This window comes from Patella vulgata, chromosome 6, assembly GCF_932274485.2.
Source record: "Patella vulgata chromosome 6, xgPatVulg1.2, whole genome shotgun sequence".
Lineage (NCBI taxonomy): Eukaryota > Metazoa > Mollusca > Gastropoda > Patellidae > Patella > Patella vulgata.
The window spans coordinates 72,674,082-72,696,562 of record NC_065884.2 but is presented as its reverse complement, the minus strand read 5'-3'; the positions used below and the strand labels follow the sequence as shown (position 1 = coordinate 72,696,562).

The 22,481-nt window shown below is 39.4% G+C and overlaps 1 protein-coding gene across 2 annotated transcripts in view; it reads left to right on the top strand.

The window, feature by feature from the left end:
* The first annotated feature begins 2,158 nt into the window (after positions 1–2,158).
* LOC126825553 (NACHT and WD repeat domain-containing protein 2) overlaps positions 2,159–22,481 on the top strand; it is a 36,358-nt gene continuing 16,035 nt past the window's right edge. The window contains exons 1-20 of one of the 2 annotated variants that reach the window (XM_050555195.2): positions 2,159–2,294; positions 2,749–2,979; positions 3,377–3,431; positions 4,219–4,375; positions 5,190–5,392; positions 5,634–5,746; positions 6,446–6,651; positions 6,981–7,112; positions 8,257–8,373; positions 9,306–9,511; positions 10,818–10,957; positions 12,184–12,286; positions 13,618–13,830; positions 15,766–15,972; positions 17,167–17,344; positions 17,790–17,945; positions 19,061–19,234; positions 20,074–20,218; positions 21,159–21,321; positions 21,662–21,842. In XM_050555195.2, the coding sequence (XP_050411152.1) occupies positions 2,897–2,979; positions 3,377–3,431; positions 4,219–4,375; positions 5,190–5,392; positions 5,634–5,746; positions 6,446–6,651; positions 6,981–7,112; positions 8,257–8,373; positions 9,306–9,511; positions 10,818–10,957; positions 12,184–12,286; positions 13,618–13,830; positions 15,766–15,972; positions 17,167–17,344; positions 17,790–17,945; positions 19,061–19,234; positions 20,074–20,218; positions 21,159–21,321; positions 21,662–21,842 (2,932 nt within the window). In that variant the 5' untranslated portion in view covers positions 2,159–2,294; positions 2,749–2,896. Of the gene's footprint in view, positions 2,295–2,748; positions 2,980–3,376; positions 3,432–4,215; positions 4,376–5,189; positions 5,393–5,633; positions 5,747–6,445; positions 6,652–6,980; positions 7,113–8,256; positions 8,374–9,305; positions 9,512–10,817; positions 10,958–12,183; positions 12,287–13,617; positions 13,831–15,765; positions 15,973–17,166; positions 17,345–17,789; positions 17,946–19,060; positions 19,235–20,073; positions 20,219–21,158; positions 21,322–21,661; positions 21,843–22,481 lie in introns of both variants that reach the window. The other variant, XM_050555193.2, reaches the window with a different exon arrangement.

The window sequence follows — 22,481 nt, the reverse complement described above, 5'->3', positions numbered from 1 at the left end:
TGCGCGCCTCATCCACCTCAGCCTTTGTGGGCAGTGGATATAAGCAAACAGAATATGACCAGATGGTGTTTTAAAATAACCCGAGATCCGCCCTGTATAAACATGAGTTATAAGTGTCGGCTATGTCTACTACTACTATAGCTGTATGGTTGCTAGGGACGCGCTGTAAACATGGCTGCGAGAGATGATTAGATAACGGTATAAAATGAATAACAGCTACTTGTGTTGACCGTTATAAACAGTATAGTCCGTGACTGGCAATACTGGTGAAAGAAGAGAGAGAGAAATGGGGTTTAACGTCCACTCGACACAAACTAGGTCATTTCGGGACTAACACATGGTTCAATTTTATTTCTATAATTCGCTTGCGCGTAGGGGTCTTTAACAGTGGGAGGAAACAGGAGAACCCGGAGTAAAACCCACGAGGTTGGACTGGTGACAGAAGAAAACTATTTACCCTACAGGTGTCATTACAGACCCGGCCCCAGATCCATTCCCTTGATTTGATAAGTGTTGTTTATTCTTACAATATCTTTGTCTTGTCCGCAGGTTTGTGCGAGCGCGTTGTATTATAAGGTCTTTTATTGAGTAACTGGCGTGGTTTCGATTCCTCGGTTGTACGTGACAGGTCTCCGGGTCCTCCGGGTCCTCCGGTTCCCTCCCACTGCTAAAGACCCACTAAGCGCAAGCGAATTACTGAAATATAAATTGAGCCATAGGTTAGTCCCGAAATGACCTAGTTTGTATCGAGTAGACGTTACCCCCGCCCCCCCCACTCTCTCTCTCTCTCTCTCTCTCTCTTCAGAACAAAAGATTTATAAAATATTAATTATTTGCCGTGTAATATTAGATATACCTCGTGCGATAGTCGTATAATATTACATGTTTAAAACATTAAAGGTACACATGGTCTTGTTAAAACAAAACATTCTACACTACTTTAAGAATATAGCCTTTTCCTTCTTCGAAAGCTTGGATGGAATGAGGTTTTAACGTTCTTTCCACTTCAGCCCTAAAATTATACGGTCATTTTTATTTCTAGAGAGCCATGGTGGCTAAGTGGGTAAGACGTTGTCTCGTTAGCTTCGGTCTTCTGTGTTAGCCGAGAAAGTTTATCGGTTTTTTTTCCGGTTTGGTTTCCCCTTGTGACAAGGACATCTGTTTAGTTGTTCGAATCGGAAGAAAAACCGAGGTCCCATCTCCACATTGGCGTGCACGTAATCGACCCCTTGTGCAAAATGTCCCTCATAGCGCACTGTATGACGTATGATCGTCTTCATTAGCCCAGTTGGAGCAAAACAGTAGGACGGGAATATTGCCCAGGCAATGGCGTTTTCACTCAGTATTTCAAAATTAAAAGACTTTTCAACCATTTATTATAAAAAGTAATGTTATCAAAAGGTAAATTGACAAGTAGTGTTGATTGTGAAAAATTATAACTAATTTTGATTCCAGATGGTATCTAATCATTTTAGGGTTTTTGTTTGAATCATGTAAATTACTGACCCTTATTTTGGTAAAATTTAGATATGGACACTGATTAAATGGCCGTCTGGAGGATTGATGCTTTCAATATATACTGCTAATTGTAGGCCGACTGGAGACGTTCGGGAATTTCCGGCGTCCAAAATGGCCGCTTTATATAAATTAGTATTTTGGAGAATACTAACCCTAACCCTTTCCACCAAATTCTTAGACCTAACCCTAAAAGGAAAAATTGGATCCAAGTTCAGTCTTCTAAACAGGGTTAGGGTTAGGAATAGTATTCCCCAAAATACTCATTATATAAAGCAGCCATTGTGGACTCCGGAAATTCCCGAACCTCACCAGCCGGCCTACAATTAGCATCTCCCATATGTCACAGAAACTGGAAGCTAGAAATGTCTATATCCAGTCGTGTTCCTTTAAAAAGATAATCTGTTTATATTTAAATTGTGTAAACACACATGGTAACTAAGGACGTAAAAACGATCTCTTTATGTTAAAGTTATATACTGTACAATATTATATTATACATGTATTATGCAATTAAAACTTTATAAAAATAACTAAATACGGGGTTATTAAGGACTTAATAAATCAAGCAACTGCGATATTTATATGTATGTTTTTATTAGAGAAGCGGACGTTAAATAAAACTATTTTACACCAATCGACCCAAGGATATACTTAACGTATTGTTGTTGTTTAATGGATATATGTGTCATTCAGGTGTCGACTCGACCATTTTAAGTCTTGAGATAACTTTGCCAGGACGTGCATTCTTAAGTGTCTATGTCTTGTTGGTTTGTATGGTTTGTATTCGTGCATTTGCAAATATATAAGACGGAGAAGGAGGATTATATATTTCAATTCAAATCGTAATCCACAAAAAATTGGAACCTTATGATCGTTAAGAAGAAGGAATAATCTTGGGATAACTTTGCCAGGACGTTCATTTTTAAGTTTCTGTGTCTTGTTAGTTTGTATTCTGGTATTGGCAAATGTATAATCACCAAACTAGGATAAGAGGATACGTGTCGAAACGTCGTGCTTTTAGAATAAAACTAGTGATTGTATCCCATAAAAACTGTGTTCTGTTAATAGGAGAAGGAAGATATATATTTTAATTCAAATCGTAATCCACAAAAAACTGGACATCTTATGATCGGTAAAGAGAAGGAAGAATCTCGATTAGTATCTAGGTTTTATTATTTCTAATTTTGGGGAGAAATACAGTAAGTTGATAGTTTATTATTTCTACTGTAGGGTCGAGAACTGTTGAAATCAGAAGTTGTTCAGATGCTGTGTAAATGTTTCTACTGCTGGTCAGTGCTGGATTTGGAATATAACAAGATCTATTCGGGATCCATTGTTTATCTGAGCTAAAGAATCTGTTTTCTCTGTCATCAATAAAATGGGTTGCGGATCTTCAAAAAGTTTTGATGTTATCACGAATACCCAACTGGAAGTTCGTCCTTCTACAGAATATAGAGCAAGGTTCGTATTTTGTTTGTCGGATATTATGAAATATTGGATGACGTCATATTCTCGATATTATCAAATATTACCTGCCGTCATGCTGCAGATATGACTATAGAGTGCCACGTGACCCAATCTTGGCAGCCTGGTTTCCCCATGGGATGAACACCCTGGGTCCAGAGTTGGCGCCGACCTCGTCCCTATGAAATACCGCTGTGTGTGCAATATTCATAAAACGGCATACTACCTGGTCTACATATTGGTACAAAAACGTAGGACGCTAACCCCATTTACTGTTGATAAAGATTCCAGAATCCTAGTCAAAGGGTGGCTCATAAACTGTTTATTCCCAGTCATAAACAGTTATATTTTATTCCAACATAATAAACAGGCTATGTATATTATACAATTTCAGGTATATTCCGATCAGCAAAACACCCACTACAGTTCAGTCAGCACCAAGTCAAAATGTAAGATCCATTGAAGAAAGTATTGGTCATATTAATTTATTTGACCGGCAGACGTTACGAAGAGTATTCTCTCAACGTTATCAAGCGAGAGAGAGAGAGAGAGAGAGAGAGAGAGAGCGTCCACTCGACACAAACAAGGTCATTTCGGGACTAACATGGTTTAATTTTATTTCAATAATTCGCTTGCGCTTAGGGGTCTTTAGCAGTGGGAGGAAACCGGAGAAAACCCACGGGGTTGGGACAGGGGGACCCTATCCCTTGTCACGTACAACCGGGGAATCGAAACCACGCCAATTGACTCAATGACAGACTAACCATTCAGCCATCCAGCTCCCAGGTTACCAAGCAAGTACTTTAAAACGTTGAGAGAATATTATTGTTATATTTCAAAATATTACTGTTTTTTTTTTTAAAATGTCACCCCAACACGATGTTTGTTCATTTTTTCTATTTTCACGTGAAGTAGATTTTTGCTCGGACAGCGGTGTCTTCGCCTAATTTTCATTAGATACCAACTTGTTGTTTTATGTGCATGCCAAGTGTAAATGGGTGGGCTTCTCGTCCCATTCGGACGACTAGACTCTTGTTCTGCACCGCCGGTAAGGGGAAACTAGACTGGACCAGGACCAAACCGGTTATTGAGCCAGTTGCTCAAAATTCACACAGCACACAGACATTGCAAGCAACAGACAACGGGCTTAAATATTAGACCAGTTGAATGGGTGCTAGCCGTAATGTGTTGATTGTTGCACTGATGTTTCTATTGCTCTTTTTTCTTTTCTAGCAGGAGAACCCCACTGAACGGCAGGATGATTTGCCTCTAGTAGGAACAGGTGGTTCCAGTGATGCAGAAATCAAAGATAAAATACTTCATGGAAACATAAATGTAAAATGTCCGCCAGTAGCTAAAATAGTTCGAATATTTACAAGTAGCACATTTACAGGTATTTTAAATTTTAAAATGTTGATGGGCAGATGTACGAACAAGGGCGGATCCCAAGTTGTACGAGGCGATCTAAAGTATTACCTTGTGAATATACAATGTACTATATGGCGTATAGACGACAATCCCACTCCTGGTTCCGACAGGTTGGAATCAGCGTTTTGTTTAGTCTTTGCCAGTAATGTGTTTATGACATATTAAGCTAAGCAAGCAACTGATATGGCTTCATAATATTTTTCGCTTGTCAGACCCCTCATTCTGCACCCCTGACAAAGAGAAACTACTCCGGACAATCCTGGTGAACTTCCTCGGCAAATACCGGGGACGAACCCGAGACTCTCACGTTAGCGGGCCAGCGTCTTACTCACTGAGCCATTCCCTTGTGGTTTTCAAACACAGTTGAAGCTGAATAACTTACTCGAAATAAGTTCCAGGTATTAAATTGACAATGTTTTTTGCCATCAGTATATATTTCGATTATTTTCAACTTAACATATGGTAAAATCTATTTGTATGTCGAATTCCAGTTGCCAAGGGTTCGAGGAAGAGTATCATCCGAAACCCGCTTTTTGTTTTTATTAGGGGGGGGGGGGGTGGAGGGGGTGTTACGCGTGCACGATGGGTCATCGGGCTTGTTATTGAGCCAAGTGACGTGGTTTCATTCCCCGTTGTACGCGACAAGAAGTAGGATCGCCTGTCAAACCTCGTGGGTTTTCTCCGGGTACCCCCCCCCCGCTTCTAAATAACCCTACGTTTCAGAGAGATAGGACGTTAAAATTCCATTTCATTTCCAAACTTGTTATGTGAATTTACAGATACTGAGCATGAAAGGAATGCTTGGATGGAAATAAGTTACCCCAAGCTACAACTATTCTGTAAGGAGAGAGGATACGATTTTCAGGTTGTAGATATGAGGTGGGGAATTCGAGAAGAAATGCAGATTCTTCATAAAACAACCGAAATTTGTCTAAATGAAATCAAACTTTGTAATGAAATATCCACAGGACCCTCATTTGTGGTAAGTTAAGTATATATTTTATAGTTGGGCTAGGTGGGCTATATTTTATAGTTGAGTTAGGTGGGCAATATTTTATAGTTCGGCCATATTTAATAGTTCGGCCATGTGGGCTATATTTTATAGTTGAGTTAGGTGGGAAATATTCAATAGTCTTTTTAAATACATTCATTTATTAGACGTTGTATGCCCACAAATATGGTTTGAGTCCGTATTTTTTGTTTTACATATGTTTATTTATTAGACGTTGTATGCCCAGAGATATGGTTGGTGTCCGTATCCTACCGAGATAAGTGAAACAGATTATAACATCCTAACCGATGGTCTACAGTATAAAGAAAAAGAGCTGATTGATAAGTACGATTGGTTATTATTAGAATCAAAACCCAGAATATTTCTCCTTGTAACATTTTGCTGTGTGTGTGTGTTCGGGAATTCTCCTGCGTTGTCAACCGGGCAACTCTAAATTGCAGTTTCAATTTTTTGTCGCTCTATGTCCTGTTCTGTAATTCTCTTGAGTGGATCCTTCAGTATGGCGCTGGCTTATTAACAAGTCGGTCCGAGTTGGATCCCAGAGATATTAAATCTGAGTATTCCAGCGTGTTTGTTTCTTGCTATGTTGTATAGAGCGGAGAGCTTGACAAGGAACGGTGTCTAGTCGTTCGGATGGGACGAAGAGGGATAATTTCGGAAGGACGTTAACCTTATTGTGTGCCCGTTTATATTAAGAGAAAAGAAGGATGTTAAACCTCATAGCATTCATTAATTGTGTGTATATTTTGTGTGTGTATTTTGTGTATGTATTTTGTGTGTATATTTTGTTTTTATATTCTGTGTGTATATCTTGTGTGTATATTATGTGCGTGTATTTTGTGTGTATATTATGTGTGTATATTTTGTGTTTATATTCTGTGTGTATATTTTGTGTGTATATTCTGTGTGTATATCTTGTGTGTATATTCTGTGTGTATATTTTTTGTGTGTATTTTGTGTGTATATTCTGTCTATATATTGTGTGTATATTCTGTCTATATATTGTGTGTATATTTTGTATAGATGGTATAAATATGACGAGAACAGAATTCCAGCAGAGTATGTTATTTTACCAGTCACCAAGATCTATCCTGATTATACAAAAAATGAAAAGCAGGAGCAGGGTCAAAACAGTTTTGGAACAGATTCAGCGGAGTTTACCAAGATCATAGCCAGACAAGCTGTTAGTAAAATGTCGAGAGAGGGGCAGAGAAAATATATCACTTCCGGTAAATAACTTTAACTATCTCGTCAATTACTTGTATGCATTTACACCTGATAATTTTTCTCGTGGTTTTTTAAACTATAGCGGGAATTACATGTAAGTTTTACACCTTATGGTACTTCTTGTGTTTGTGGGGGTGGGGTGGGGTTGGCGTGGGGTATATGCTGTCATGTCATGGTTTATATGTTGTCACGTCATGGTTTATACGTTGTTATATCATGGTTTATATGTTGTCATGGTTTATATGATGTTATATCATGGTTTATATGTTGTTATATCATGGTTTCTATGTTGTCATGGTTTCTATGTTGTTATTTCATGGTTTATATATAGTGACAGAGAAGGAGATAGAAGCTGGTATATTAAATAGAGATCAAGAGGAAGTAAAGAAGACGTGTTTATGGTTTTATAGAACTATTAGAGATATACATGAACAGGATCCAAAAACTACACCTAAATATTCAGGTAAAACTAAACAGTACCTCTCATATTCAGATACAACTACACAGTACCTCAAATATCCAGATAGAACAACACCGTCAACTACACCGTACCTACAATTTTCAGATAAAGCTACATAATTATGATATAATAATAATTATACATTCTTATATAGCGCATTCTAAAACATAACTATTTACACAGTAAAAAGCATGGCACATTTTCAAAGCGCCTTACAAAAAAAAATATTTAAAATAAGATTGTTACAGATAATATAAAACTACATAAGAGGAAAACTTAAGTAAAATTTCAGTAAAACTGTAATAAGATATGTAAAAGAGAAACTATAAGATAAAAACTTACAGATAATAAAACTACATAAGAAGAAAAGGTTTAACATCCGAAATGGGGTCGGAAAAGACGAGTTTTGATTCATTTTTTGAAAGTTTCAATGTTTATCACGGCTCTAATTTCGCATGGCAGTCCATTCCATAAGATAGGGGCATATCGTGAGAAGATTCGGTCACCGTAAAATGTATTGTTCGCTCGACCTTTGGGGTAGACAAGTGATGGTGCTTGGGTAAAACGGGTGACTTTTAGTGTGCCTCTGACGTCGTCGAGTTTGCAGAGATATGACGATGCCATATCGTCCACAATCTTAAATATAGTAATTAACTGAAATATTTAGATAAAACTACACAGTATCTGAAATATTTAAATAAAACTACACTGAAATATTCAGATAAAACTACACTGAAATATTCAGATAAAACTACACTGAAATATTCAGATAAAACTACACATTTTTTTAAATATAGAACGCAACTGTGAGTATATATGACGGACTTGATTGTTTCACTAACTACAGGTTACATTTTAGAATGCAGGACAAAGCGTGAGAAATATTGCATATTATCCAGAATCTAATAGGCATGTTCAGTGAGATGATTATCGTGTAGAAAATCGTTTACTTTGCTTAGGGGCGTAGGATTAAGGTCAATCATTTAGTTTCCCGTGCTTGCCACCTGATTTGTGTAACCAATTGTCGCCGATTGGAAATCGAGGTTAGGGTGAAAAATAACCCCTTCAGGCAGTTCTGCGTTTGCGGGTTGATTTGCGGGTTGTTTTAAATGACGTAGTAGTTGAACACGTCTGGGTTCTATTTCAGATATCTCAGCAGATAATGACGTATCTAAACAACTGTTTGAAGAGTTAAAAGAAAAGAAAATGAAAGATAAGTTACCGGAACAGAATATTATAAACTTTGATGTTTCCTGGACAGAAGGTAAATATCTCCTAGTGATCCCACACATACATGTATTACAATAATTATTCAACGCTATTCGAAATGAATGTTTTAGAATTCGTTATTCAATATCAGTATAATCTAATGCTATTTGATCCGTCTTGTTATTTCCTGTGAAATACTATTTACTAATTTCGTTGACATCAGCCAATATTAAAGAAACCAATTTATAGTACAATAGTAGTTAATTACAATTGAATAGCAAGCCAATTATTGAAACCAGAAATTGAACCATAGGCTAGCCCCGAAATGACCTGTTTATGTTGACTGGACACTACCACTCTCCATCCCCTTTTTTTGGAGTGTTATAACTGGCTTTGAGTGTTGGAATTGGTTTTGAGTGTGGATAGTCGGTTTGTAATAATAATATGGTTTTTATTTTTTTTTATTCTGTGTACATTGGTATTATCAGGGTGGTTGAGATAGGATGATAAACCGGAGCCCCGTTTATACATTGGCATAAACGTAAAGAACTATACGCTGGAATTTGTATGTCTTTCTTTATTGGCCTGGAAGGGAGAGAGAGAGAGAGAGAGAGAGAGAGAGATATGGGGTTTAACGTCCATTCGACACAAACTATTTCATTTCGGGACTAACATATGGTTTAATTTTATTTCAATAATTCGCTTGCGCGTAGGGGTCTTTAGCAGTGGGAGGAAACCGGAGGACCCGGAGAAAACCTACGAGGTTGGACAGGCGACCCTTCTCCTTGCCACGTACAACCTGGGATTCGAAACCACGTCAGTTGACTCAATGACAGGCCGTATGATACAGCGCGTGCGTGCTAACCATTCGGCCACCCAACCCCCACCCCCCACCCCCCCTTGGCCTGGAATTAGCACTTTAGGAGCGTATGACTCTAATAATATGACATTTCAGTACAGATATAACTGATTATTATTTTGTTACAGCAGCAAATGATTCTACTGAACATAAAACTTACATCAGTAAATTCTGTGAGAGTTGTGTAACCAAGCTATCCGACATGATAAACAGTGGAATCAAAGAGCGAGAAGAAAGGGAATTGGATTTTCTATTAAAGGATATCTCACGCCATATCATACACTGCCAAAATTTGTGTCGCAATTTTTCAGACAGAAAAGAACACTATCTTAAGGTTTGTAGCCCAAACAAAAATAAAAAAAAACAACATTGAAAATCTTGATCATAAACAACATAAAGCTATGAAATAGTAAAACGTCTAAAGTCTATTACTTTCGTAAAATAAATTATTAGTCACATTGATCCGCAGTGAATATTCGCTACGCCGCTACAATCACTGATAAGAATGACATCGATGCGACTTAATGAGCCACAAATATTAACTTTTTTCCTCCGACAAATTTAATTCTAAAATATTATTTTTTATATATTAGAAAAATAAATAAAGACGTTTGAAATATTTGTAGGTAAAAATTATTTCCTGTATTGAAATGAGTAAAAGCCTCCATTCTGCCTGATGTAGTAACGTCTTATGTAAATAATGCACGCGCCATTGAGTGATGAGACGTCAAGTGTTAAAGGTAGTCATCTTTTACAGAGATATAAGAAGACTTTAGTAATCCTCTGTAAAACAGATTGATTTTTATTATTATTATTATTATTGTTCTCATTCGCAAGCGAGATTATCAAAATCAGGGGCAAATAACTCGTCTAAAACTGAATCTCTGTCAGTGGATTTAAAATACAAAGGTGAGAAACATATTGACAACGAAAGGTGGGATCAAAGTTACACTCACCTACATTCTGTCAACCAGTCGCAATACGCACAAATTCTCATTAGTTGGACAATCGAGTCTATGATGTTTATTATAATATGATGGGAACAAAATGAAATGAAATTGGATTTAACGTCCTACTGTTTTGCTCCGAAATGGGCTAATGAAGACGGGCATACGCCATACAGTGTGCTATGAGGGACATTTTGCCCGGGCAGTGGTCTACGGCCTACTCTTATATCGAATTCCAACTTTCAAGGGATCTTTTACGTGCACGCTTATGTGTACACGGGACCTCGGTTTTTCGTCTCATCCGAATGACTAGACAGATGTCCTGGGCAGGCCCTACGTCCTGCATCACTGACAAGGGGCAACCACGCCGGAAAATCTGGGCGAACTTTCTCGGTACACATATTTATACACATTATTGGACTTCTTTACAGATTTGATGCAGGATGGAGGGCCTGACAAGGACAGCTGTCTAGTCGTTCGGATGGGACGAAAAACCGAGGTCCTGTGTACACATGGAGTGCGCGTAAAAGATCCATTGGCAGTTGGAATTCGATATAAGAGTAGGCCGTAGTGCCGCTGTCCGGGCAAAATTCCCCTCATAGCACACTGTATGGCATATGCCCGTCTTCATTAGCCCAGGTTAGGAGCAGAACAGTACGACGTTAAACCTCATTTCATTACATTTCTTTACAGATTATTCGCGACCACATACAAAAAGATAACAAGCTTCCGTTGCTTATACATGGAGAGACTGGATGTGGAAAGTCATCATTGGTAGCTAAGGTTGTCCAGCAGTGTTGGGAGTTAGATACACCATCAGCAGTTATTATAAGGTACTGAAGTTATTATTACACGATTACTATTTACACACTTTGTAAGCTTGATTGGAAGTATTGACTAGGTGTTCAAACTAAACTAAGGACACCCTGCCTTCTGCATGACATACATTATTACTGATTGCTAACCGTCCACATATACAATAGTCTAAACGGACTCCAAATATAATTTAGCTTAGCATGATCCGTGGCCTTCAAATTAGTCCGACAGAACTATGGCTGAACCTGGAAATTGTATACACCAAAATTGTATACATCCTAGAATAAATACTATGGGAGCTATAGGGGATTTAATTGATGTGGCGGCCGACTTGGACGCTATCTTGAATTTCTCAAAACGCTCAAGGGTGACCGATGTTCACCCAGCAGATTCTGAACGAGGACAGCCTAGGCTACTAAAATCAATCATAGAAAAAACTTTGTATATAATTTCCAGGTTCACTCGAAACATTGGATTTGGCGACCGGACTATAAATGCCGGGTGTGAAGAGAATACAGTTTAAGCTTTGGTGGTCTGATTCCCAAGAGTAAAATCATGGACGAGCCCGAATGCATGGATCTTGTGTTGCGCTAATATCAACCAGCATAAACAATGGCGAATTGATGTTTGCACTGGGTTATGCCACGTCCCCTCTGCTTCACCCCCACCCCACCCCCACACTTGCAGATGTTTTCTTTGTAGAAAAAATAATGTTATTTCAGTTTAAGTATCCCATCTCTGGTTCTAGCCAACAGTTGCTCGCAGCGACCCCGCTGATCAACCTCCCACCCCATTTTCTGAGAAGAGCTTAAACCGCCCTAGTGTCATACGACAAAGGGGGAGCCACGGTGGCTGGTTGGTTAAGACGCTGGCTCGCTAGCCTGGAGGTCGGGTGTTCGATCCCTGCATTGGCGGAGAAAGTTCATCTGGATTTTCCGACGTGGTTTCCCCTTGTCAGTGGTGCAGAACGGAGGGCCTGACAAGGACAGCTGTCTAGTCCTTCGGATGAGACGAAAAACCGAGGTCCCGTGTATACATTGGAATGCACGTAAAAGATCCCTTGGCAGTTGGAATTCGATATAAGAGTAGGCGATAGTGCCGCTGCCCGGGCAAAATTTCCCTCATAGCACACTGTATGGCGTATGCCCGTCTTCATTAGCCCAGTATAGGAGCAGAACAGTAGGACGTTAAACCCCATTTCATTTCATTTCATTTCATACGACAAAGGTACTTTTTATTTTAGATTCGGTGGTCTGACTCCAGAAAGTATGACGGTTAAATCTACACTGATTAGTATTTATCTTCAGATCAGCAGGGTAATCAATGATGATACAGTGATCGAACCGGTGAGTCTTAAAGCGGGAATTTCAAATTTTTAAGTTATATTTTTAAAATTTATTAAAATAAAGCCTGAAAATAGATGGTATCTATAAACAGTCCTACCTTGTTAAAGAATAATCCTATTAATCCTATAATTCACTATTGCCAGCTGAGAAATTGGCAAAAATATCATCTTCCTCTTCAAATCCAAACGTTTGAAAACTAAGCTACTCCATGGTGGAGAATAGAAAACAAGGGAGGTAATTGGGGGGTAATTGTGTTATTATTTCCTGTGTAAATGAGTTTTAAGTGTGAGAATGACACCTATGATCGTATAATTGTGAGTTGACAACCTATAGAGCAAAAGACATAGAAATAATTATGTTTTGACTTTCTTAGAAAATTTGAAATTCTCGCTTTAAACTGTGTGTACACTTTCCTGCGATAAGCGTACCGTACTCGGAACCAAAGACCAGCTTAAACGGAACGGGGCCTGCGGCCAGACTAGAATCGTGGGACCCCTACCGCTACGAAAAGATCATTATATCCTTTCGAATGGCACGCATTCGCCTATGTCACGGGTTTCGACCAATCACAGAGAACGTTGAAGAATCGCACACTCATCCAGTCTCCGCCCATCGTGCCGCAAGACCGATGAATGAAATTGTCATCTGGAATTTAATAGCTTTTTTTTCCTCTTTTTACCATGAACCTCGAGGCCCCATAAGCTGGCCTGTGCTCGGAACCGGTCCAGGCCGCGATGATATTTAAGAAATTCCTATGTAATAACCGTTCTCCGAACCGCCCCTGGCACACTAAATTGTGGAACTCTTCACAAAAAAATTATTTCAGTCACAGGGAAACAAGTCAAAGGGTCAAGGTCAAACTGAACACTAGCGCGTGCGCAAAGTTCCTTACTGAGATCTGTTTTGAGACTGGATCCGTTCGATACCCCCTCATTTCTGTTGTCCAGATTGACACGCGGGAGGGGAGGGGTGGATGACCGAATGGTTAGCGCGTGCGCGTTGTATCATAAGATCGGTCATTAAGTCAACTTGCGTGGTTTCGATTCCCCGGTTGTAGGTGACTAGGAGTAGGGTCGCTTGTCCAACCTCGTGGGTTTTCTCTTGTTCCTCAGTTTTCCTCCCACTGCTAACCATATGTTAGTCCCGAAATGACCTAGTTTGTGTCGAGTGCTAACCATTCGGTTATTGCTCCCCCCCAAGAGTAGGGCGTAGCGCTGCTGCTGTCAGGGTATAATTTCCATCTAAGCACACTGTATGGTGCCTGCCCGTCTTCATTAAGTCCGTCGGTGCAGAAAAGCGGGCAATTAAACGCCATTTCATTACATTTTCAGGACATGCTAAAGGAGACGGACTACAGCGCCATCTGTCATGGACTGAACGACATGTTGGCGAGAACTTTAAAGGAAATAGTCATCATTATTGACTCTTTGGATCGTCTGAGTCCCCCGGAAGAGGCGTCAAATCGCGCCTGGATTCCAGACCAGTTATCAAAGTGTGTTACAGTTATAATCACCGCTGACAGTCCTGTGGGATTTGACAAGGCGGTAAGTAAGAATATAATATTAATAGAACACAATTTTTATGGGAAACAATCACTGGTTTATTCTAAAAGCACGACGTTTCGACAAGTATCCTCTTATCGTTATCAAGCACAATGACATTTCATAAACTTCAGATGAATATATAAGAGTGGACATGGTGAAACCATATAATAAGATAAAATAACAATAACAATAAAGATAAAGGATTAAACAAATTAGACATAGGATAAGTAGGGTAGTTAATTAGACAATCAACAACAAATGGAAAACATTTAGCTAATTATGAAGACCATCAAAGGGAGCCGTTGGATGCTGTTATGTTGTTTCAATGAGGTAATAGGGATGAAACCATTTACTAAGATATGGATAACACTTATAATAAATTAATGTAGGCATTGCATAGTCCATTAACTTGTCGAAACGTCGTGCTTTTAGAATAAACCAGTGATTGTTTCCCATAAAAATTGTGTTCTATTAATGTGTTTTCCAATCGCTAAATGCCACTTAAAGATTAAGAATATAATAATCAAATAATAATAGTCTATTTACAATATGGGTTGAATGGCCGAAACATAAGGCCTGTCATTGAGTCAGCTGGCGTGGTTTCGATTCCCCGGTTGTACGTGGCAAGGAGTAGGGTCGCCTGTCCAAACTCGTGGGTTTTCTCCGTGTCCTCTCGTGAAAGCGAATTATTGAAATAAAATTGAACCATATGTTAGTCCCGAAATGACCCAGTTGGTGTCGAGTGGACATGAAAGATGGGTTCCCAGAAAAGTATTTATCGGGTGGTTATTTCCAATAAAAGTATGGCAATTTTGGAATATATGGAAAGTATAGATATCCAATCTTACTAGAAAAATACTGGATTCCCCGAAAAGCACTCATGGCGCGTATACAGGACAAAAATGTAAGGGTTCCCCTAATCGACAGCCCGACGATTAGGAATTTCTGCACGCGTGATGTCGAAGGTCACACGTGAACATTGAACGCTTGATGTACAAGTTGATAAACTTTATGAAGAGTTAGACGTACAACACTTTCTGAGATAAAAATGACGGAAAAAGAGGCAGGTGGTGGTTAATCCGAGAATTTAATTAGGATTCGATATTTGAATAAATAGTAAACGATTAAAGACAACATCGTCTTATGTATGCAATGAATTCTCCTCTGACTTGCGAGAGAGGTACGTCACGTGACATAAACATGACCTGGTTTGATCGAATTTTTATAGCAGGGCATTCCTTGGCAATTACAATGTTTGAGAAGGATTTAAAGCAAAATTATAACAAATTAAATTGTTTGAATATGTTTTTAGTCCATATATACCTTTAAATCACCCAGTTTCTACGCGGGAATGTATCTTTAAACTCTCTCTTCACCCAGTTTCTACGCGGGAATGTATCTTTAAACTCTCTCTTCACCCAGTTTCTACGCGGGAATGTATCTTTAAACTCTCTCTTGATGACTAAGAATGCTTGAAACGCAGTCCACAAAGTCACACGGTGAACGCTATTGTGAAAAAGTATGGTTTGAGTTTAGATCTAAATGCTTCTAAAGAAAGTGAGTTCTTGACGACCATTGGCAATTCATTCCATTCTGTTGGAGCACATCTGGCCGAAACGAAACGTTTTGCTTTTTGGCACAACAAGAAGATTTTTATCTTGGGATCTTAGTGTTCTTAATGGGGTGTACGGTTCCCGTAGGTCCGAATGATAAATTGGAACCTTGTCATTTATGCCGCGAAAAGTAGAGCACAGAATTGTATGCTTTATTGCTAAATACAATTTTAGTATCGATCTACTATATCCATGCACATCGTTTGCCTAGAGATGTTTACTCATTACTCGTGAATATCCATGCCAATAATGGTATTTAACTAAAATTACACACAAGAACATCGAGGCCAATATGGTTTCTGAAATATATTTATATTTATAGGACAAACTAGAAATAAATAAATTTACACAAGAAGAGGCTGAAAATGTTCTCCTTCATTTATTAAAACAAGAAAATAGAAGATTGACAGACATTCAGAAGAAAATAGTTGGACAAGTTTTAGAAAAATTTCACAGTCCGCTAATGGTTCGCTTACTGTATGACGTGGTTGTAAAATGGACGTCATATGATCTAAATGACGTCAACCAGGTAAGCTAAATATCGCTTCTATTTACAGTCCCTCGTCGTCAAAATCAAAATATCTCCATCATGAAATATTGTAAGAATAGTAATGGTTCATTGGCTTAGCACTAAAATCATAGCAGAGATTTGAGTGGTAAGCCAATAAAAAGATTGCATTCTTAAAGTATTGTAGAATGTTCTTTTTTAAATAATTGACCATGCGTACCTTTAAAGTTGCAATTTCATATTTTTAAGTTATATTTTTAGAATGTATTCAAATAAAGCCCTAAAATAGATGGTATCTATAAACCGTCCTACCTTGTTAAAGAATAATCCTATTAATCTTATAATTCACTATTGCCAGTTGAGAAATTGGCAAAAATATCATTTTCCTCTTCAAATTCAAACGTTTGAAGATGGGGGGGGGGGGTGTAGAAAAACAAGGGAGGTAATAGTGTTATTATTTCCGGTGTAAATGAGTTTTAAGTGTGAGAATGGCACCTATGATCGTATTATAGTGAGTTGACAACCTATTGAGCAAAAGACATAGAAATAATTATGTTTTGACTTTCTTAGAAAATTTGAAATTGTAACGTTAAGGTTATATTGGTTGAAAAAAATTGAACATGTAATATTATACGTCTATATCACGAGACATATCTACTATTGCACGGCAAATACTTAATATTTTATAAATCTTGTGTTCTGAGAGGAATGGATATGAAAAGAAATAGGGTTTAACGTGCAATCGTTCTTCTCCAACCCTACGCAATGCAATGTGCTATGAGATATGCCCATGGGAAGGTTGGAGGGCCGAATGGTTAGCACGTGCGTGCTGCGCTGTATCATACGTTCTGTCATTTAGTCAACTGGCGGGGTTTCGATTCCCCGGTTGTACGTGACAAGGAGTAGGGTCGCCTGTCCAACCTCGTGGGTTTTCTCCCAGTCCTCCGGTTTCATCCCACTGCTAAAGACCCTTACGCGCAAGCGAATTTTTGAAATACAATTGAACCATGTGTTAGTCCTAAAATGACCTAGTTTGTGTCGAGTGGACGTTAAACCCCATCTCTCTCTCTCTATCTCTCTCTCTCTCTCTCTCTCTCCCTGGAAATGATTTTAGCTAAGGCGTATACGTGACACCAGTTTGTTTATATCAAAGCGACCATAGATTATCCATAATCGTCATAAAATCGCACCCGCTATTTGCTTGAATGTCTGCAGGTCAATGAAGAAAATAAAACGAACACAGCAGATCCTAGTGCAAGTATTATTACTCAACTCGTCAGCCATGGGGATGAAGGCAGCGCCATAGGTTTTAGAATTCGAGCCATATTTGAGAGTCTGGAGAAAATACATGGAATAGAATTAGTCAAAAAGACATTGGGGTATCTCACTATAGGTAAACATGTTATTATTTATTTTGTTTTGTAACCATGACAACATAAAGAAAGAGAGAGAGGATTGGGGTTTAACATCCACTCGCCACAAACTAGGTCATTTCGGGACTAACACGTGGTTCAATTTTATTTCAATAATTCGCTTGCGCGTAGGGGTCTTTAGCAGTGGGAGGAAACGGGATGACCCAGAGAAAAGCCCCGGGGTTGGACAGGCAACCCTACTCCTTGTCACGTACAACCGGGGGAATTGAAACCACGCCAGTTGACTCAATGATAGACCTTATAATACAGCACGCACGTGCTAACCATTCGACCATTTAAGCCCCCACAACATAAAGGCGTTTAAACGGAATAAATACATCTAGATCATTCTCCCTAAATATTTCAGGCTATTTAAAGGATGCGACATTCTTCAAACTAATTTTATTTGCTGTCTCGTTTTTCCAGCTAAAAGAGGGTTCACCGAGAAAGAATTAATAGATCTGTTATCCTTTCATAATGATGTGGTAAAACAAGTAGAAAATGGCTACTGGGTTATACCCGATAAACGTATACCTATTTCTATACTGCTAAGGCTTCTCCGTGATCTGGATGTCGCCATTGGTAAGTTATCGTTCTATATCAGTGGTTCTTAACCTTTTTTTGCCAACGTCATACTTTGGAACACATAAAAAATAGCGGCACACTTGGCTAAATATATTTGAAAAATATTTGAATTTTGCAAAATAAAAACGTTTTAAGTCATAGACTGCATACAGACTAGTCAAAAACATATAGAATGACCCCATCTAAATAAAGAAAAAGACCAGTAGACACCAGTGAATACTCAATTGGGATCACATGGTTTTTTGCATTTTCTTCATGTGCCGTTCAAAATTTCGCGGCACACAGGGCGACCACCGGTTATAGTTTTTTCACGACTAGTGGTCGGAACTAGAAACCGTACGCGGATGGTCCGGGCCATCGTCTGTTCAAAGATGGCTGCCCCCAGGGACATAGGGATGTCATTTTACTCTGCTTTAGACCTCGGCCATAACCCCTAAAATCCCCCTAAGCACAAGGAAGGTCTATATCTATTCTCTCCATGGAGGATAATGAATCGCTGTGTTATATAGTTTGATAAACAAATAATACTTTCATGAAGTTAAATTTGCGCTACTCAAATTAATTTTAGAGACGACAAAATTCCTTCTAATTTGACTTTACTTTTTGCATAGCGCAAGTATTGAAATTATGCGTATTTTTAGATTCGGACATAACAAACGGGTCACAAAATATCTGATCATAGAAGTAGCAACCATTTAAAATTCATTCAAACTTTCCTAAAATCATATACTTAACAAAAATAGATTCTTTTGAAATATTCTACACTTTGGTTTCATCGACACCGCCATCTTGGAACTACTCCGACCATGCCACAATAGCATGGTTCAGTATTTTCGGACTATGGTCCGGTCTAAATGAAATTCGGATTCAGTTAGTTCGACCATAGTCAGAAAATCACGATAACCGAAGGTCGCCTTGGTTGCGAAGCACTGTTCTATATGATAGCTAATGGTAAAGGAATAGCACATTCATTCGTATTGATGAGTGTTGTGCATATCGCAGGCTATGCTTTTGTCCGGGGTCGAACCTGATACCGATACTTTCCTCTCCCGGGCGCGTTCCTGAAATGCCAGCCCAAATTTCTAACTGTAATATTCTGTTTATTCTTTTAGAACGGCGTGATTTCGATGATTTGTCGGTTGTGGTGTTGGGTCAAACAGAATTCAGACAGCAAGTATCAGAAGTGTATCTTCTTCAGAAGAAGGAATCATGTCCAGATACTGACAAGTCAGAACATCGACCATTACGAAATATTCTTTTGGACAAACTGAAAACATACTTCGATGGTTGGTAATGGTATATCTAGACCGGGTTTTGATCATAATATCGACTATATCTCGCTGCTATTATTACTGTTCGAATAACAACCTGGGGTTGGATGGCCGAATGGTTAGCACGTGCGCGCTGTATCATAAGGCCTGTCATTGAGTCAACTGGCGTGGTTTCGATTCCCCAGTTTTACGTGACAAGGAGAAGGGTCGCCTGTCCAACCTCGTGGGTTTTCTCCGGATCCTCCGGTTTCCTCCCACTGCTAAAGACCCCTACGCGCAAGCGAATTATTGCATTAAAATTAAACCATATGTTAGTCCTGAAACGAACTAGTTTGTGTCGAGTGGACGTTAAACCCCATTTCACTCTCTCTCTCTCTCTCTCTCTCTCTCTCTCTCTCTCTCCAATAACAACCAGCATACAGATGAGATTGGGTTTCTGTCAACGTCTTGGATAATGAAGAAAGACATGCGTCATGAGGGAAATTTTGCACACCTATACGGGCGATACATTTTTTAATTGTAACAGTCAGTGTCTATAAGAACGACTTTGAATTCAGGGAAGAGTAGGCGGAGATGCCGCGATCCACGCCAATTTTTTTGTATTTTCTAAAATCACACAAGTCTTCCTTTTCTGGATTTGTACAGACAAGTAGGCCGTTGAAAAACCCCTTCTCACTTCTTTCCCGTGTCCATACTTCTTTCCCGTGTCCATACTTCTTTACCGTGTCCATACTTCTTTCCCGTGTCCATACTTCTTTACCGTGTCCATACTTCTTTACCGTGTCCATATTATTTACACTAAGCTTTAGTCTGGCCTTTGTTTAATAACTGGATACGATTCTGATATTTTGTAGACAGCAAAAAATTCACGAATGACAGCATCCGGAAGTTAAACAACCTGCCATGGATCATGACAGGATATAATCCGGATGATTTGAAGACTCGGTGTTTGTGTAATCTGGAATTCTTGGTAGCAAAGATTAAACACATTGGAGTTGAGTTAGTATTTTATTTCTCAAAACAGACTTTTAATAAATTTCTGTAAATGGGGTTGGATGGCCGAATGGTTAGCGTGTGCGGTTGTATCATACGGTCTGTCATTGAGTCAACTGGCGTGGTTTCGATTCCCCGGTTGTACGTGACAAGGAGGAGGATCGCCTGTCCAACCTTATGGATTTTCTCCGGATCTTCCGGTTTCCTCCCACTGCTAAAGACCCCTACGCACTTGCGAATTATTGAAATAAAATTGAACCATATGTTAGTCCCGAAATCACCTAGTTTGTGTCGAGTGGACGTTAAACCCCATATCTTTCTTTCTGTCTTTGATTCATTGATGACTTTTCACTTAATCCAAGAAGGGCCCCCAGTTGACAGCGACCCATCGGCTGCAGCCCCCTAAAGCCAGTGCCTCAAGGCATTGCCCCCAGGAATATGCATTCGCTACAACTGTGTACATTGATAACAAATGAAATGAAATGGGGTTTAACGTCCTACTGTTCTGCTCCGACTGGTCTAATGAAGACGAGCATATGCCATACACTGTTCTATGAGTGAAGTTTTGCCCGGGCAGCCGCACTATGGCCTACTCTTATATCGAATTCCAACTGCCACGGGATCTTTAAAGTGCAGGCCAATGTATACACGGGACCTCGGTTTTTCGTACCATCCTAACGACTCCTCCGTCTTGCACCACTGGCAAGGGGAAACCAAGTCGGAAAATCCCGATGACCTTTCTCAACCAATGCACAGGGATCAAACACGCGACCGTCAGGCTAGCAAGCCAGTGTCTTGCCCACTTAGCCACCGTGGCTCCGGACACCATATATAAAACCATAAATAAAATACACCCACAACAGCTCCTCCCCGGACCTTCCCCGCCCCCTGCCCCGCCCCTATTTCAACCTACCGTTAACTCAAACCACAAGTGTGTGTATTTCAGAAGTGTCATATCCGATATAGCAGAAGCTGTCAACGTTTATGGTGAAAACAAAATGGCGGATTGTATGATGATAAAAGTTGTTTTACAGATATCCCAGAATGCATTGTCAAGGGATCCTCACCAACTTCCGGTACAGGTTCTTGGCCGAATCACCTCGTCCAAAGTAGGTTCTAGTATTACTGTAGGGATTCAGATGAACATATAGGCCAATCTGAAATTCTTACATGTTCCGTGTTCTATAGCTCAGTTTTTACAGATAAATATTCCAGTTGGCGGGGGGGGGATGAAATTGAAAGCCATAGCGTGAGCCCTGGATGCCAGGCTTGTATTCTAAACTCACCTGACTACGCCCCCCCCCCTTTGCTAAAGACACCCGTTCAGGTAAGCGAATTATTGAAATAAAACCATATATCCAATGGATGGTCGTCTCGAAATAATCCACTCCTCCGAAATAATCCTCCCTCGGGAAATAATCCACTCATCCACGTGTTTCTTTTATTTAGAAATCCAAGGAACTTGAAACCTTGCTGCATAAATGTGAAGATGCTGGGTTTACGACAATATCCACCAAGAGTAAAATCTTGTCCAGTGTGGGTCAGGGGTTAACATGTTGTCTTCCGGTTCATGGCGGATGTGACATCATAGATTTACATGTAACCAGGGATGGAACCACGGCTATCACATGTAAGTTAGTTTTGGGGTTTAACGTCCAACTTGTCTACACTAACTGGGGTATTGAAGAAGGAAGATTTAATGCAGATGAAAATTAATGAAAAGGAATGGGGTCTAACGTTCTACTGTTGTGCTCCGACTGGGCAGGCTAATGAAGACGGGCATACGACATACAATGTGCTATGAGCGAAATTTTGCCCGAACAGCGGGATTTCTTATCATCCGGACGTCTAAATCCCTTTTCCTTGTCAATATATCGTGCAACTTTATTAGCCAACACGAGGATGGAACCAAGAACCTTCTGACTAGTGAGCCAGCGCTTGGATGTCAGGCCCCCTATTACGGTCAATGTGCCAACCAATATATAGATTGGGTTTTAAAATTTTGAAGCGCAAATCAAAGAACCAGATCGGGGCACCGATTAATGAAATACGCCATGGCTCCCCCCAAAAAACCATTATCACTCTCACTAAAAAGTTCTATTTTTATACACTGTATTTGAGATTCAATGATTGTGTGGAGGCATGTTTAGGTCCATGTAAAGATGGGGGTGTTTTTGCTTTGTTTATGGATTAAAAATATTATCACTCTCACCAAAATGTTTTATTTTCATACACTGTATTTGAGATTCAATGATTGTGTGAAGGCAAT